Raw genomic sequence first — 17,207 nt, 5'->3', positions numbered from 1 at the left:
ATATAATTAAACTCTTCAAAATCTTAAAAGACTCGTGGACTTTATAACAAACAGAGTGTGACCAGAAGAAGTATTAACATTATGAAAATAAATGTTAAAGTTTATTTAAAACTTATTTAGGATATTTATTTTTATTTTAAACTATTTCAAACATCAAGTTTAAGGAAACATATTTAAAAGGGGAGAAAATTTAAAAATAAACAGAAAATATTATATATTGTGAGGATAGTTTGAAAAAAGCCTGAATACACTAAATGGAGTCTAGAATTTAGAAAAGTAGAAAAAAATATGAAGAAATAACTTCTGAAATTTTATTGACTTTACAAAGAGACACAAATTTGTAGTTCACAAGACTCAATGCATTCTAACTAGCTTGCATGGCCTGCCTGCATTCTTTGGCTTGTGGCATTTGTCCTCATCATTAAAGCTTTCATGATGGGCTGAATCCTCTCATCACAAAGAATGGCTGTGATGTAGGCCTCTGCCTCAGTCACTCAATTTCATGACAATTGTGACTAAATTGTGCCATAAGGATGTCCAAGATAATTTTTCTCATTCTATGGTCACTTGATGAACAATTTAATTCCATCTACAAAGTAAATTAACCTTCTCAAAGATTAGAATATGGATATATTTGGGCATCCAAATGTATTGAATATATTAGAATGCTAAAAAAAAAAACTTCTGAGTAAGAAAACAAAGAAGAAAATAAATTCCCAATAGATGTGCCTTATAAGAAATTAAATAATGAAAGATTTTTCCTTCTAGTGTACATAAGAATCCAAGCATATTATTAAACATAACATTGCTCCTAGAGTTCATTAGATAGTGTACTCTCCAGAATATTACAATGTGTACTAAGGGTGTAAAACAAAAGCAAACAGATTACCAGTTTTATGCATTTGATTTTGTTTTAAAGCAGCAAACAGGGAACATAGAATGAGAAGGGAGAGGACTGAGAACGTACATAAAATCCCACACCTGACTTCCATATGTTAATAGTTACAATAAAATACAGAAATTGTCAGAACATAACTAAGCAAGACACTACAGTATCTGTAAGAGGCTCACTGTAAATACAAGATGCAAAGACCTTAAAAGTTAATCAGTTAAGAGTGTTGACAGCTTACACAAAGCATGGACAATCTGTAGCGGATATTTTAGGATCAAACTAAATAAGTTTCAAGGCAAAAATTGTTACAACATATAAAGGTTAGATTTGTGGTAGATTTGTCAAGAAAGCATAAGGTTCAAAAGTGAAATGTCTAAGACACATGTAGCAAAAATTAATAGACCTCTAAAAGATGAATGAACAACCTCTATGTCATTTAGATTGTGATCTTATTGTATAGTCGTTTGGCGACTTCACAAAAGAGTCCATACTTAGATATAAACAGCAATTCTGATTCCTTCAAGTCCCTGACATTTCTGTAACATTGAATTCAACCAAAGATGAAGACATATTTTCAAATACACAGGATATGCCCACTACTACAGTAATGACTATGTGTGAAATTAAGTTGTAGTACATTTATGATCACAATAGGGAAGGAGATGTGGTTTTGAGGCAGATCTCTTACCTAGCATTTGCAAGGCCAGGAATTCCATCACCACATTGTGAAACATCGTTAGAGAAGTAATTCTACACAGTGTTCTCAATACACTACAGAGTTCACTTATAATCTACCAGATTATATTTAGGGTGACAAAAAATATTTCAAAATTGAACATATTTTCATTTATTATTTGTGGGTCAAAGAAGAATTTTAAGAGAAATTAGAAAATATTTGAAACATGATAAGACACAATGTATCTATTTGGGTATCATGCAATTAAGATTTTACTAAGAAGAAAATTTAGCTTTACATGATTAAATTACAAAAGAAGGAACTGATATGTTTCAATCTTAAGATATTAGAACATGACTAAATCAAACTAAATATATGAAAGATTAAAGTATAGAGAGTTAAAAATCAATGAAATGCAGAATTTATACACAGGATAATTATTTTAATTTTTAATTAAGTTTATTGGGATTTTTTTGAGACATATCATGTAGTCCAGGATAGCCTCAAACTTGCTGTGTGGCTGAGCCTGGCCTTTTATTCCAGATTCTCCTATCTCCATGTTCTGAATTCTGGAATTACAAGCATGTGGCTCCTGCCTAAGTGAAGAAAAATGTATAAAGTAAAGCATGGTTGACTACCTAAGTGTCTACCTACAAATGAATGGGTAAAGAAAACTGGATATATGTGCATATACTAAAATATTATTCAGCCATAAGATATAGGTCTGCTATTTGTATCAGCATGAATAAATCTGTAGGACCTTATACTAAGACAAATAAACTAGGCACATAAACAGAAATATTTATATTTTTATATGTAAAAGATCTAAGAAAGCTATAAAAAGAGTGTAGAGTAGAATAGGCATGAAGTAAGTATAGAAAAGATGGGGAGATATTGATTAGAGGATCCAATATGAAAATACAAACAAAAATGAATGTGGTCTAGAGACAGGATACATATCATGGTGATCATAGCTAATAATCCTGTGTTGTTCACTGGGATTCTAAGAAGAAACCAGATTTTAAACGTCTTTAATACACTTAAAGAGTGACTATGGATTGAGATGAGTGTGTTAAAGAATCTGAGTTTGTTAATTATTGAACCATATATTCATACACATAGTTCAAGTCATCATATAAATTGTGAAGAATAAGAAAATTCAGAAAACATGGTGTATAAGAAATATAGCAATTCTATTTATGTTTGCTCTATTTAACTTCTTGTTTCTATTTTATAGGATGATAGTGAACCACTTGTCCAGCTAGACAAGAAATATAACATAAAGGATTCATTTTACAAATCCTCAACACAGAAGTAAGGTTTTTTTCCCAATAAAAAAGTTAAAGTATATTTCTTAATTTTTAATGGGGCATGTGTTGACAATAATCTGGATCATATGAATTGTTCAAAGAATATCAAACAAAGGCACTAAGTCATCTCTGTTGACTAAATAGTAAATCTATCAGGGCTGGAAGAAGACTTATGTTCAAACCTGTAATCCATGAAATCAAAGGGCTAGATTAGAGGATTATCATGAGTTCTGGGTAAACTAACTACAGGAAAAAAATCCCTCTCTCAGAAAGACAGGGGGTGAAAGGAGAGGACAGAGGAGGGAAGGATAGCTGAGGGGAAGGGAAGAGAGGAGAAGGGAGGGGAGGGGATAATATAGGTTGATACAACCAAAATTTAGAGAAGGAGGAATAAAAGAAGGGAAGGGAAGAGAGGAGACAGAACAAACACAAACACAACATCACACAGAACAATGTTGAAGAAAGCATAAAGAAAGATAATTCAATCTGTCAGCACTTTGTGGGGCCGAGGCAGGAGGCGAAGCTTCCCACTGAATTCAGGCTCAGTAGCCTGAATTCTTTTAGACTTAGTGAACATGACTTGAGGAAAACCTGGATTATTGACATAGATAGAGGAAAGAATTTCAGAACTATCCAGATTATGAAGCAGAGTTGGGGCTTAATGAAAATGTCATTTATATCGGCTTTAAGTACAAAGCCTAAGAGAAAAATGCTTTCAGAAGAACCACACAGCAGACAGCATGGGTGTGGTCTTCTCGAAGAGAGTAACTGAAAGTAAGACATATTCCTTCTCAAAGGAGACCAGAAGCTCATTATTCTACAACAGTCAAGTGCTTTAGTGGGGTTTGGTGTCATTATCTTTAGAGGGCTCCTAAGGCATGTAAATGGGATTACAGGGTTGTTTCTCAGGAGCACCTGGAAGTATTACAGTTGATAAGATCCACAGGTTGCAGGACCATAGGTTAGCTTTCACTACAAAGAGTCTTGTTTGAGATTATCAGGTACGATATGGGAGATAAATAAAGTTCTACAAGATCACGTGCACACAAGCCTTAGCCTGGTTCATTGTTATTTGAATAGGAAATATCTATATTTTTAAAATAGAAGGTCAGTTTTATGTAGGTAGTCATTGCAGCAAATGTCAATTTGCTAAATTCGTGCATGCCCATTGATAAGGGGCTTCAGACTCTGGAATGATGGGATCTTATATCCTGCCTCGTATCAACATGTCCATGTCCTAGGCTGTGAGATGCATCTTTGAATAAACAGACCTAGTTCTCTGAACTTTGAGCACTCTCAATTGAAAGGGAAACAGACAGTAAAAGAAAACATAATGAGAAACCCAACAGAACCTGTTCTTAAAGATGATTAGCCCACAAATAAAAGAAAGAGGTAGCTAAGAGCTGTAAAGAGCAGGCTCAGTCATCAACAGGAGGCGTGAGGTGTGAGCAGAAACCTGCAGGTGTGACGGGGCACTTTAATGACTGGCACTCTAGTTAGAAGAAAAAGTGATAGGATCAGATTCATTGATGAAGAAGTTGTGCTGGCTGCTACATTCAGAGTGACCTGGGCTATGGTTGTCTTCTGAGGGAAAGATAATGCTATCTTGGAGAAGCCTGCATGTAGCTGCATTTTGGATAAATGTTGAATGCAGAGCCATCATGCCTCTCTAAGCAGAGAAAATCCATCTAAAAGGAGGGAACAGGAGGCTGTGGCTTACAAAGCTGGATGGAATGAAGGTACCATTCATCGCCTAACAATATGAAGGCATATGGATCAAGTCTCGGGGAAAGTATCAAAGACAGACTTCGATACAAACGTGGATTTTAGACATCCAAGAGGATTCTTTAGATAGGCAACAAGATATGCAGATCTAGAGTTTTGTAGAGAAGTCTAGCAACAGGGGTATATCCAGCTTCAAGAAAGGTCTATAAAATAATGGCACTGAATGGGGACACTAAAGGAGATGCCATGTAATCAGAGACCTATTTTTTACATTTTAAATTCTGGGAGGACGAGAAAGATGCAGCAAAAAAAACTAAGAATGCACAGCCAGCAAGCCAGGAGGAGTGAGAGGAGATGCAGTGCCTGGGAAGCATGTTAAAAGTGTGATGTAAGAAGAAAGGAGTGATGCTGCATGCCATGCACCTAGGTCACGTCAAATAAGGTCCCAGGATGGTTGACTAGATTCATCTATAGAATTGGAAGCTAGCAGAGAGATAGAGTAGGTGATAAAAGCATGGTGTTGCATGACGTGGAGAAATGAATGGAGAAGAGACAAGAAATAGGCAAGAACTTCCATGCTGACCCTAGCCTGCCTCCCCTTATGCACTAGATGATGCAGACATGCTTCATACTTCAATTTCATTTCTTCATTAAAATTGAAGCAGCCATATAGTGTGAGCACCAGTAGACTGGGATCTTAGAAATGTACTTATTAGCTGTATATGATGTTGTTAGGAATTATACCAAAAAAAGATGTCCTGACATTAAGAGACAAAGAACCTCCAAAAAATGCTATTGAATTTCTTTTGTGTTGGCCATCTAAAGCTAAACATGGAGAATAATTTGTACAATTCACTAGACTCTGTCGAATAATTTTTCATTTCTAAGCAGTTATCAGCTGGAGATAACTTCTAGGTTAAGGATGGGTACTTGTGTCTACTTCCCCTCCCAACCCAACCCAGGTCCATGCAAGTCTCTGTGAGTTCATGTGTGTCTGTGTGTGTTTAGATGTTTAGTGTGTGAGTTCATGTGTGAGTCTGTGTGTGTTTAGATGGCTTTGTTTCCTTGATGTCCTCAACCCTCCCCTCTGGCTTTTATAATCTTTCTCCTCCTTCTCCTTAAGGGTTCCATAAGCTCTAACAAGAGTTTGATGGGGGAATCCCATTTAGGACTGATTGTTCCAAAGCTGAGAATAACCTGAGCGATTAGAATTGGAGGAGACGAGGGAAAACGAAGGTTGCTTACCTGATCCCCTGTTCCAAAATCAATTTTTAAAGACATAACATTTATAAATTAGATAGCCTTCCTACCCTGCTGTGAATATGTACTTCATGCATTATTTATTAAATATGTCCATGTTTAACACATTTAATAATTCCCAGAGCTTATGAAGATGTCCCTTGGGACAAGATACTACCACCAAAACTTGATCCAGAAGAAACAACTGTGGAAAAAGCTTCCGACCGCATCTCACAGTGTTTTTCACTGAAAAGATATGAAAGACTACCAGCCATAACCCAGGTCAGTGAGCATCCCTGACCACGGTGCCTACTTCTTGCTATGACTGTAACTCAACTCAAACTCAAGCCGCAGTGATATTCTATTGTTAAGAATTAAATGTGAAAGTGAAAGTGATATAATCATAAGTCAGTGGTAACTGTAAATATTTCCTCATTGTCCATACTGAAAGTGTTGACTGTTTAATGATTTCTTCCTCAAAGCCATTTGTGGTGACTATTAATTTTGATAATTACAGAAGAATGTTAAATAATGGAGACACAAAGGCATCATTTTTCAGGTATTCTGTGCTGAACATACTTCTGGAAATAGGATCTAGAATTAGCTGGCCAAGCAGAATAGGAAGATTTGTAAGTTGTAGCCTGCTGTCTAATGTCACCAATCATGTGATACAGTCTAGTCCACAGAGCTCTCAGACAGATGGCCATTGATTCTACCAATGAATGTTAAAGAGACTTTGTCATGTGACCTATAGGTCCTGAATCCCCACTGATGATGGAGAACCTTCTCTAGAGTATGCATCTGTCTATGCCACCATTTTATCTATCTCCATCTTTTTTCAGAGCATGGAACCCAAACCATTTGATAAGACATGTAACCAGTACTCTGTCATTTGCCTGTTCTTTGTTACCTTCCATTTCCAGTGAGCTCTCAGTGCCCAGTTCCACCACACTCCCTGCAGGGTCCTGCCATGTCCCATCACTTTAACAGCTAGCTCTGTGCCAGGATGAACCCCCAGGCACTCATGACACCCTGACTTTTCTCCTCTCAATATTGCCTCAGTCGCCTTGCTTCATGCCTGCAAAGCACTTTCTGTTTCCTGTTCCCCTGTCCCCTTGTGCTCGGTGTCACAGCTCACAGTGTAAGTCTGGATCAGCTGTTGGGTGCTTTCTCATTATGAAGTTTCTGAGAATATGAAGAGGGAACCAATCACACTCGAAGGAGGGTCTGAGCCCCCAGTTAGGAGGCCCACATTCCCCTGTAAAATTTCTTCCACTTTCAAAGAGAAAGAAATAATAAGTGGGGGGGAAGCTTTCTATACACACATTTGTTTATTAAATAGAAGTGAAAATCAGTTAAAGGACAAAAATTGTGTAGACTTTATTTATTTTTAAGGATCTTTCAATTACTTCAAAGGAATTTTATATTGCATAAAAATTGGCCATGTCGTTACATTTCCTCTGTGTTAAATGATTCAAGTATCTAAAATCCTTCTCATGTAAGACACTTTTTCTAAGTCTGGCTCTGTGCGAAGCTATAAAGGGAAAGCTGCAAGGTGTCCCAGAGGGGAAGTATCTGTCATGAAACTGAAGCTAACATTTCACATGGAGAGACCATGTCACCTGCAGAGGTGGACCCGAGGCACCTTCCAGCTTGAGGACACAGGATAGAAGTTTGGGCAAAGAACCAGGACACACACACTCAGAAGGCAAAGCCGTACTCCACCCAGAGTTGCCAGGATACCTGGAAAGGACTTTCCCAGAGTTTAGGCTCAGCTATGATGTGAGGAGCCTGGTAAGGACACCAAAGCTTGAATCTGTGAAATTACAATAAGATTAAATAGTTTTTTTGTTTATTTCAACAATGGCTTCAGATGGTCGGAGGACTCTGGGACAGATTTCAGACGAGATTGTTCTCAGCGCCAGCCAAACCAATCAATTTGTAAGTTTGACTTCTCATGTTGTCATTGCTATCTTTATTTATCCTCACCACCAAAATCCCAATGTCCCCACTGAGGGCAGGAGTGGGACCTGACTTCAGATAAAGAATGTTCCAGAGACCCTCACCAACAGTCACAAGGCTGAGAAGAATATCCAAATCCCATTTCAGTTACTCCACAGCATATAGCCTCTTTTTACCCTCCAAACTGACACTTTTAAATGCATGTTTTAATATTGGGAGTACTGTATAAACAAATAGACATTTACAATGCTGTAGCACTCAGTGGGCTTCATATAAAGGGGATTCCAAATGACATATTTGATAGACTTTCATATCACATATTTGTGTTATAGTTAAGCTTAAAGTGGTGGCTTTATTATTGATGTTCTTCTCTGTATAATTCCATCCATTGAATATAAAAAACTTTGTGGTTTTGTCTTCAAAAATGTCACTATTTATCTTTCCTTTATGGATGATACAACTCTGGTTATGGTCTCTCTTAAGTAATTCCCTCTGAATGTTTTATATTAAAAACATGTAGATAAAAATACAATATATTCCGTGTATCTCCTCACTCTATTGGGAAAAAATTACAACACAAAGGAAATGCCTGAGTCTCTTCATCAGCACATCTGCTTCCTTCCAGTAACATTAAGGATTTGATAGTCCACGTTTTCATGTATTCTCTTATCCCTTTATAATCTACTGTTATTAACCTAACATGCAGTATTAAATTCTGTCTATAAACTCGATATGCATGGTATCTTGCCTATGTTTATACCATATAACATAGTATCCACCATCATACTCATAAGAGTCACATCTAGGCTCTCTGTGTTTGTGGATGTTCATTTTGTCTGTAGGTTAGAATTCAGTTCACTCACCTATCAATATCATTAGTTTCTTATTTAATTTCAGTTGAAACAGCATCCATATACTTTTACATACCCAATTATAAAAATATTTCTGGATTGATACATCATTTGATACATACCAAATTATGTCTCCATACTTCCTGGGTTAAAGGGGGCATCCCTCCTTATCTTCTAGTTACTTTCATATTCATCTTCAAACGAGTTGAAACAATGGAATCTCCCACCACCTGTGCTTAGGTTCCCATTACAACACATTGGGGACAATGTTTAGAATTTTCATTACGAATATGAATTTTACTTTGTGAGAATTGCAGAGCACATATACCTAGTTACTGATAATCATTGTTGTAAATGTACATATCACTTATACATTCATAGCTACACCTTGCCCCTTCATATATTTTGTCTCTTGTGCTGGTGGCTTGTTTGTTTTCTGCTTACTCAATGTAAAAATGTTTATGTTTAAAAATCTGAATAGAAATTCTTTATGGAAAGGTGGAAAGATGGCTTGTTGGGTAAAAAAAAGGCAGTTGCCACTAAATCTTTCATGTGAGTACATGCAGTTCCTGCAACCCACATGATGGAAGGAGAGAACTGATGGTTCAATTAAGTTACCTTCTAATCTTTACAAATATGCCAAAGCATGTGTAGCACCCAAACACACACACGCACATGCACACGCACGCACACACACACACACACTCACAAGCACACAAGCATACAAGCATACACAGTGAATATATCCATGAATAAATGTAATAAAATAGAAATTTCCTTTATTAACAGTACATATGGAAGTGTCTCCATCTCACCCATGACTTCTCTATTAGAATGCTTTTTGCAGAAATGAAGTATTAGTTTCTAATGCAGCTCACAATTCATCAGAAAAGACTTTACTATTTTGTGTGTTTTAATATAAACGCTTTCCTTATCTTTGAAGTATTTTATGTTAAAGTATTTTAAATTAAATTATTTTATAGGAATGAAGGAAAGAAAGATAGCCTCTTCCACAATTTTGCATGCATCTCTCTGAACACCTTGATGCTCACATTCTCTTAGAGTGTCAGTCAGGAATCCAGTCCATCACCATAACTAAGAAGTTCTAGTTAATTTGCATGAGTAGTTTACTCAGTAGTCGAATGGATGGCGTGTGGTTTGATGTGTGCTGAGTCACAACAGGCATCTATAATGACTGTGCTTTCCAACAAATACTGGCGCCAGTTATGCAGAACAATGTGAGTCAAACAGGGTAGGGGGGTAGGGGGGAGTGCACAATCCCAGGAGGTGATTACTTACCTATTGCTCCTCTTACTGAGGAAAACACTAAGTCTTGTGAATGAAAATGGCAGAAATAGCCTCCCCAAGGGAATGAGTCTCCTGATTGGTTATCCCCCACCAAGTATCCAGCCCTGAAATCATAGGCATATGAGTAACACTAAACAAACCCACTATGTTGCATTGGGAGAGTTAGGGGAAAGAGAGTAAGTAGCAAATTTTAAAAGTCCATGATTTTGAGAGCAGGAGAGGTAATCTAAGAGGACTTGGAGGGAGGAAATGGGTTGGGGAAAATAATGTAATCATATTTTAATTTAAAATTTTTTAAATAAAAATTTAAATGTGCATTTTATTAAGTCACATAACATAAACATAATATTTGCATTTACTAAATTAAAATGATTAAATCTCTTATGTATATTATATATGATATATAATAAACTTATTTTGGTTTTTTTTGGTTTTTTGAGACAGGGTTTCTCTGTATAGCCCTGGCTGTGCTGGAACTCACTCTGTAGACCAGGCTGGCCTCAAACTCAGAAATCTGCCTGCCTCTGCCTCCCAAGTGCTGGGATTAAAGGTGTGCGCCACCACTGCCCAGCAATAAATGTATTAATAATAAATTATTAAATTATTTAGAGTGTCTTATCAAATGTGTAATAACACCTCAGTGTAGATTTTAGTGTACAAATGGAAGGATAATTTTTATAAGATTGAAATATTAAAGAAAAAATAAGCTTCGTATCTACAGGGCAAACTAGAATTGTTGATAATACCACTCAAGTACTCAAGTAAATAAAATATATGATTGAGTTTTTATTTTGTTCTGCTAATCTACAACTCATAATTTTCCTGACTCAGCCCCACCCACCCCCCACCCCCGTGCTAGAATCATGGGCCTGTGCCAAGCAAGGAACTCAGCTTTGTATGAATCATTCAGGAACAAGTATTCCAGGAAATGCTTGGATGTTGATCAAAGCATGTTACTTGCATCTTTTTATTGAGGTTCTATGAATTTGCTGCATTTTTAGGGGGTTGGGATGACAAATGAAACATCAGTTGAAAGCTTTGTTTCGTATTAATGCCACTCCTCTGAACTCGCTAGGCTAGGATATCTTTCATCTTAGAGTCATGGAACTTTGTCCCAGGAACTTACAACTTGTGTATAAATGTTTGTAGCGGCTTTCCCATAGTTTCTAAGATCTAAAAACAGCCAGCGTACCTCTCAGCGTCAGTATGGACAGACAGACATTCTAAAGTATTAAAAAGCAATGGAACACTCCAAAACCACCCCACTGTTTCTAAAACAAAATTTTAGATCAATTTCTGTATCTCTGAGGGCTTTTCAATTTGAGAATTGTTATAGTAATTTGATAATTATTTTAAATATCAATAACTCAGTTGCCCATTTTTTTTCTTTTTCTAAGTGTGAGTCCAAGTACTAGGAGTAAATACATTCCTCTATATACGTAAGTGACATTTCTCGTTACTTAAAAATATGCTGTATTTAAGTCTAATTGTACTTCCTTCTACTGTGCTTTCAGGCCACTCTTAAATTTACACATGTGTTCTAACATCCTCCAGTGTGCTTCTGGCACAGTGCTTGTTTGATACCGGAAGTGTTATCAACAGTTTATTAAAGATTCTGATTGAATTATAGAATGAGGAGTGACATATTTTCTGTTTTTCTCGATGGAATGTTTTCTGAAAGAAAACATTTGTTGCTCCTATTCACATTGTCGGTCAGCAACGACGTGTAATTGATAAAACCGAGCAACCGAGCTCACAGGAAGGAAGATCTCACCTTTCCCTACCGTCACTTGGGCTCTATGGAGGGCAGAAGTGCAGTGTTAACCTTCAGCCATCTCCCCCCCCCTTCACCCTCAGTTTGAAGGGGTCACCTTGAGATGAAGGAGGTGAGAGGGCATGGAGGAAGGGCTCAGACTTTGGTCAGGGCTTCCTCGTCCTTACTGCTCTCCAATGGAGCTTACTGGTGTTTTCACCGTAACACAGAAGCCCTTGCTACTTGACCCGCCGATGTGGTCAGCCTTCTGACCTTCTCTGAGAGCTCATCACTGTGGCCAGGGGTCCTGACACCTGCCTAGAGTCCCAATCCCACAGGAGCCTGTCTCCAGCAGATAGCAACACCAACCCACCCACCCACCCACAATGCCCTGGCTTCCACCTTGTGTCTTGAGCGGCAGAAGCCCAGCTTCTGAACTCCAAGACCCTGAACAGCTACCGCTGTCCTTCCTACTCAGCTCTCTGATCCCAGCGTAGAGAACTCCCATTCGGAAAAGGAGCCCTATCTTTCTTGTTTCTCATTCCAATTGTCATCTGACATCACATTTTCCTTGTTGTGCTTTTGATCTTTCTGACAAACAAAACATCCCTTATTTGCTTTGCCCAACTAATTTAAGTTTCCTACACCTTTGCTTTTCCCTGCAACAGCGGTCACGTGCAGAGCACAAACGCTGACGATGTGGACAACCCCTACGGAGATATCAAGTCTGTGGCCAATCCTCGGCACTCTAAACTGCACTACACAAACACAAGCCGGTAAGAGACGTTCTCACCTACATCCCTATCACTATGGATAAAACTTGCTGATGGAGTTACAAATGAAAGGGAAAGAAATGGCCTTGCTTGTTATTAGCCAAAACTTACAAAGAAAGATGAGTTTCCTGAAAAAAAAATAGTTACCTAGGAGATGACAGTTTGGGGATTCACCTGGGGTCCCTTGAGCAAGTATTCCTGTGACATCAGTTTCTCCATCTGAAACCTGTGTCACAAAATGCCACCAGGGACTGAGAGCATTTGTAAAGGACCTTGGCTGGCCAGCAGATGATCAGTCCTTGGATTTTATAGCCATCAGTGCTGAGAACACCACTTTATCTGGGGTCCTCATGTGCTGACATAGGTTCTATATACGTTAAACAGGCATAAAATGGCAGAAATGACGGGTACGTCTCCCTCAACCACAAATGAAAATTCACTGAACAATTTTTTAAATAACATTCAAGATAACCCAGCCATTTTCAAGATCAAACATTCTGAAGCTGGAGAGATGGCTCAGTGCTTAAGGGAGCTTTCTACTCTTGTAGCAGTTTAGTTCCCAGAAGGTCAGGCACTCACAGTCACTTGCTACTCCAGCTCCAGAGGGTTGGAGTTCCTCTCTGGGCTCCAGCACCCACATGCATGTGGTGCACAGAGACAGACGCATGTATAAATAAAAAATAAAAAATAAATCTTTAAAAAAAAACAAACCTCAAACCACCTAGCAGTACATTCTAAAGTTATACTAAGTTATATTTACATTCTAAGAATGATGCTACAAAACTACTAAAAGTCTGACTTTCATAGTTGAACCATAATATTTCTCTGAAAGCAAAAACCCCTGTCCATATGGTAAGCCATGCAGTTCACAGCAGACACGGTCTGCAATCTAAGCCTGTGTGCTTCAGTGTTGGCGTTGCATGGCAGGATGGTATGAGCAGAGCAACGGGCTCATGGTGTGTGCTTAGAACCAAGGCAGTGGTCAAACCAAACAATTACACATTGGTCACACTGACTACACCACCTCAAATTTATTACAAGTTGATCATGACTCAGTTTTGGGTGATGGTGCATTATATTATCACCTGAAACATTCTACTATCACCAAATTTTTATGATGCCCACATCCATCATATGGATCATGATGCACAGTCTAAAATATTGGGCCATAGAATGTATGTACTCAGACAGACCCTCTTTGACCTAAAATTGCGTAAACCCATCCTAAGTTATTCTCACATGGCAACACACAGTGCTATCGATTGGTGCTGTTCCTGTCTGAGATCCTGAGCCTGACTCCTGGTTCCATGCTGCACCCTAGCAACCTAACCGAAAACTGGATCGCAGAGTTAGCCAGGGAGACAATTGGCATTCAAACTCGGGCACACTTTCTATTGAATACATATGACTTTTGCACCATTATGGTGAAGTCAGAAAACAAGTTAAAATACTGCACATCACTCTACATTAGATTTATAACACCGTTTCATTGTTACCTTAGTTACTTTCCTCTTGTTACCTTAGTTACTTTCCTCTTGTTACCTTAGTTACTTTCCTCTTGTTATCTTAGTTACTTTCCTATTGTTACTTAGTTACTTTCCTATTGTTACCTTAGTTACTTTCCTATTGCTGTAATAGAAATTCCATGGCCAAGGCAACTTGCAGTAGGAAGGGTTTATTTGGGCTTATGTTCCAGATAAATAAGGGTTGTTCATGTCTGGGAGGAAGCAGCTGGAACAGCAAGCTGAGAGCTTACCAAACAAGTAAACAAACAAACAAACAAAAAAAAAAAAACAAAGGAAACTGAAAGAGCTCTGGGGCTGGTGCAAGGCTTTGAAATCTCAGAGCCTGGCTTCAATGATGTACTTCTGTCAGAAAAGTCATACCTTCTAAGCTGCTCAAAGAGTGCCACAGACTGGGGACCAAATATTAAAATGCCCTACGCTATAGGGCCATCTTGTTCAGCCTCCACAGCTATTAATGTTTGTTATAAAGTATACAGCACATACATACAGGCTCAGAGCTTTGATATGGGGGCAAAGGATTTGATACAGGTTCCAAAGATCTGCACATATTTAAACTTAAGGATGCTCAAATCCATATATAAAATGCTTTAATATTTGGCAAAACATGCTATGTGCATCCTCCCTAGATTTCTTGTGATAGCTAGCACACTGTATATGCATCTAAGTAGCTGTCCTACTTCATTGTTTAGACACAGCAACAAGAAAGAGGTCATTTTCAGGGACACATTTTTAAAAATTATATTGTTTATTAGGTTAACTGAAACAGAGGTTCTATTATCTTTCCTCCATATCACAGAGTTGTCAAATATCAGAGACATTCTCACATTGGTTTCTATGTTTGACAGCTCTTACCATGGCATAAATTGTCACAACTAGCTAAATGGTAATTTATCTTTAAAACATGGTAGGCCCACAAACCAATGTAGATAAATTTCTTATTGGATCCCCTTCTGCTATATTCTATTGTTTGTTAAATGTTTGGTTTTTTAATCTCCTGTTATTTGTTTACTTATTTCTATTATTAATTTAACCTAATTCTTTTTTCCTCTCTGTCAGTCTATAAAATATCTTTTGAAATTACCTTTAGCTTTAGTACATTTATATAAATGATTTAATTAAGGAACTTAAGCATGTCTGTCTAGGGCTGGAAGCTATGCTAAGAGCTGTCCTGATGTAAATAGAAAATAGAAAAGAATTAGCCTCCGACAAGCTAAAGATCTTGGTGGACATACGATTTCACACACACACACAAAACTGACTTTGCTTTCTGACCCATGACTGTTGAGAAGTCATTTTTACATATGGCTGCTGCCGCCTGCCGCCATTTGTCAAGTCTGAAGGCACCAATGTAAAATTCTTCCATAAATTCTGCAAGGAAATCATTACTGTTTAAAAAATAATTCTTTTAAAAATTGAAAGGAAGAACTTGAATGGAGAAAGCCAATCTTAAAGTGTTCACCAAGCATAAGATTTTGATGTTTCTTTTTATTCTGGTTTATACTTAAATTTTGAAATGTTTTGTGAAACAATCTTGCTTTAAAAAAAAAAAACTTTCCTTGGGGCCATTTTTAAAAGACACTGAAACGAAAATAAGAGGCATTTAATTTTTTTTTAATGTAAAAACAGGACATTTCTTTGAAAAGTTTGGGAGAGTGCCCTTTACCTTATCTTACTGAAGCTTGTGTTTTATGACACAACTGACATTTAGCTGTGTTTCTGCGATATGGTCGCTAGAGGGCGACCCAGGTTGCAAAGTTTCTTCTCGTGATTGATTTTCTGTTTTTTAACAGAATCATAACCTTTTAACACAACAAACGTTTTCCATTTTTATCACGAAATGTTTATGGATGCCGTGACACACAGAGTCGTTCTTAATACATTCAACTGCGTAGTAAATGCCTGTGTGTTTGTCCACACTGACCTCGAGAAATAGATTTCTAGTGAACTCTTCTGAACTCCTGCCCTGTGCCCCAAGAACCTCGCCATCTTCTTCCATGCTCCAACCAAGAAGCTCCGAGTCTGGCTTTGTGCTGATCTCCTGCTTGCCCACTTGGTAGTTTTACTACCTACAGATAGGTCTCAAATTAAATGTTATGCATTTTGCACGATACCACACTGGGCTAACAAAATTATAGAATTTATAAAATATGACATTAATCTCCATAAAGTCTCAAGTCCGGAAATTCATATTTTTATTTTGTACCAAGTAGGGGAAAATAAACAAACAAGCCAATGTCCTATTCAAATGCAAGCATGACTTTCTTTGAAGTTTTACAGTTTAAAGGGACTTCTTACCTAAATGTACCCTGTGATCTTATCTTTAGGGTCTAGAAGATTGATGCTTAACCATGCCCTTACATTTACCATGATGCTGTCCCTCAGCAACACAAAACATTATCCAGTAGATTTGTAGTATCCTGATCCACACCCCACGCCCCCACCCCACCCTCACCCCTGGGGGCATTATCTTTCATACTTCCTTCAGATGATTTCTTTTCTTTCTTCCTTCTTTCCTCCTTTCCTTCCTCCCTTCCTCTTTCTCCTTCTTTTCCTCCTCTTCCTCTCCCTCTTCCTCCTCCCCTTCCTCCTCCTTCTTTTTCTAGTTATCAGGTCATCTGATCCACATTAGTGAACACTTCAACAGTTTAAAATATAATTTATTATTTCTGTTGTAGAATTGAATCTGATCATAATAAGAACTGGGTGCAGAAAACAATAACAAACACAAACACAAACTCTCCCATGAGAACATAATTGCTATTAGACTCTGACCTTTCCCGTTTGTCACATGCTCCTCTCACTCTTGCTGTTATATACCACAGGGAGCACCCACCACTGTGATATACCACAGGGAGCACCCACCACTGTGATATGCCACAGGGAGCACCCACCACTGTGATATGCCACAGGGAGCACCCACCACTGTGATATGCCACAGGGAGCACCCACCACTGTGATATGCCACAGGGAGCACCCACCACTGTGATATGCCACAGAGAGCATCCACCACTGTGATACACCACAGGGAGCATGCATCACCTCTGCTTTATAGCATGATAATAAACTACACTTTTCTAAACACCATTTCTGTTCTTTCAGAAGTACTGCACTTGACTGATTTAAATTCATATATAAATTATTTCCTTTCTCTTTTTGCTATTATACATAATCCTCTCAAGTATTTTTGTGTAT

General features: G+C 37.9%; 1 protein-coding gene across 2 annotated transcripts in view; it reads left to right on the top strand.

The window, feature by feature from the left end:
- Window positions 1–17,207, top strand: part of Spmip7 (sperm microtubule inner protein 7) — a 56,497-nt gene that overhangs the window by 26,171 nt on the left and 13,119 nt on the right. For both annotated transcript variants that reach the window (XM_034508176.2, XM_034508177.2), the window contains 5 exons: window positions 2,806–2,882; window positions 5,986–6,124; window positions 7,716–7,783; window positions 11,361–11,402; window positions 12,385–12,492. In XM_034508176.2, the coding sequence (XP_034364067.1) occupies window positions 2,806–2,882; window positions 5,986–6,124; window positions 7,716–7,783; window positions 11,361–11,402; window positions 12,385–12,492 (434 nt within the window). The remainder of the gene's footprint in view (window positions 1–2,805; window positions 2,883–5,985; window positions 6,125–7,715; window positions 7,784–11,360; window positions 11,403–12,384; window positions 12,493–17,207) is intronic.

This window comes from Arvicanthis niloticus, chromosome 7 (genome assembly GCF_011762505.2).
Source record: "Arvicanthis niloticus isolate mArvNil1 chromosome 7, mArvNil1.pat.X, whole genome shotgun sequence".
Lineage (NCBI taxonomy): Eukaryota > Metazoa > Chordata > Mammalia > Rodentia > Muridae > Arvicanthis > Arvicanthis niloticus.
Note: the sequence above shows the minus strand (reverse complement) of the source record. Positions and strands in the feature narration are given on the sequence as shown.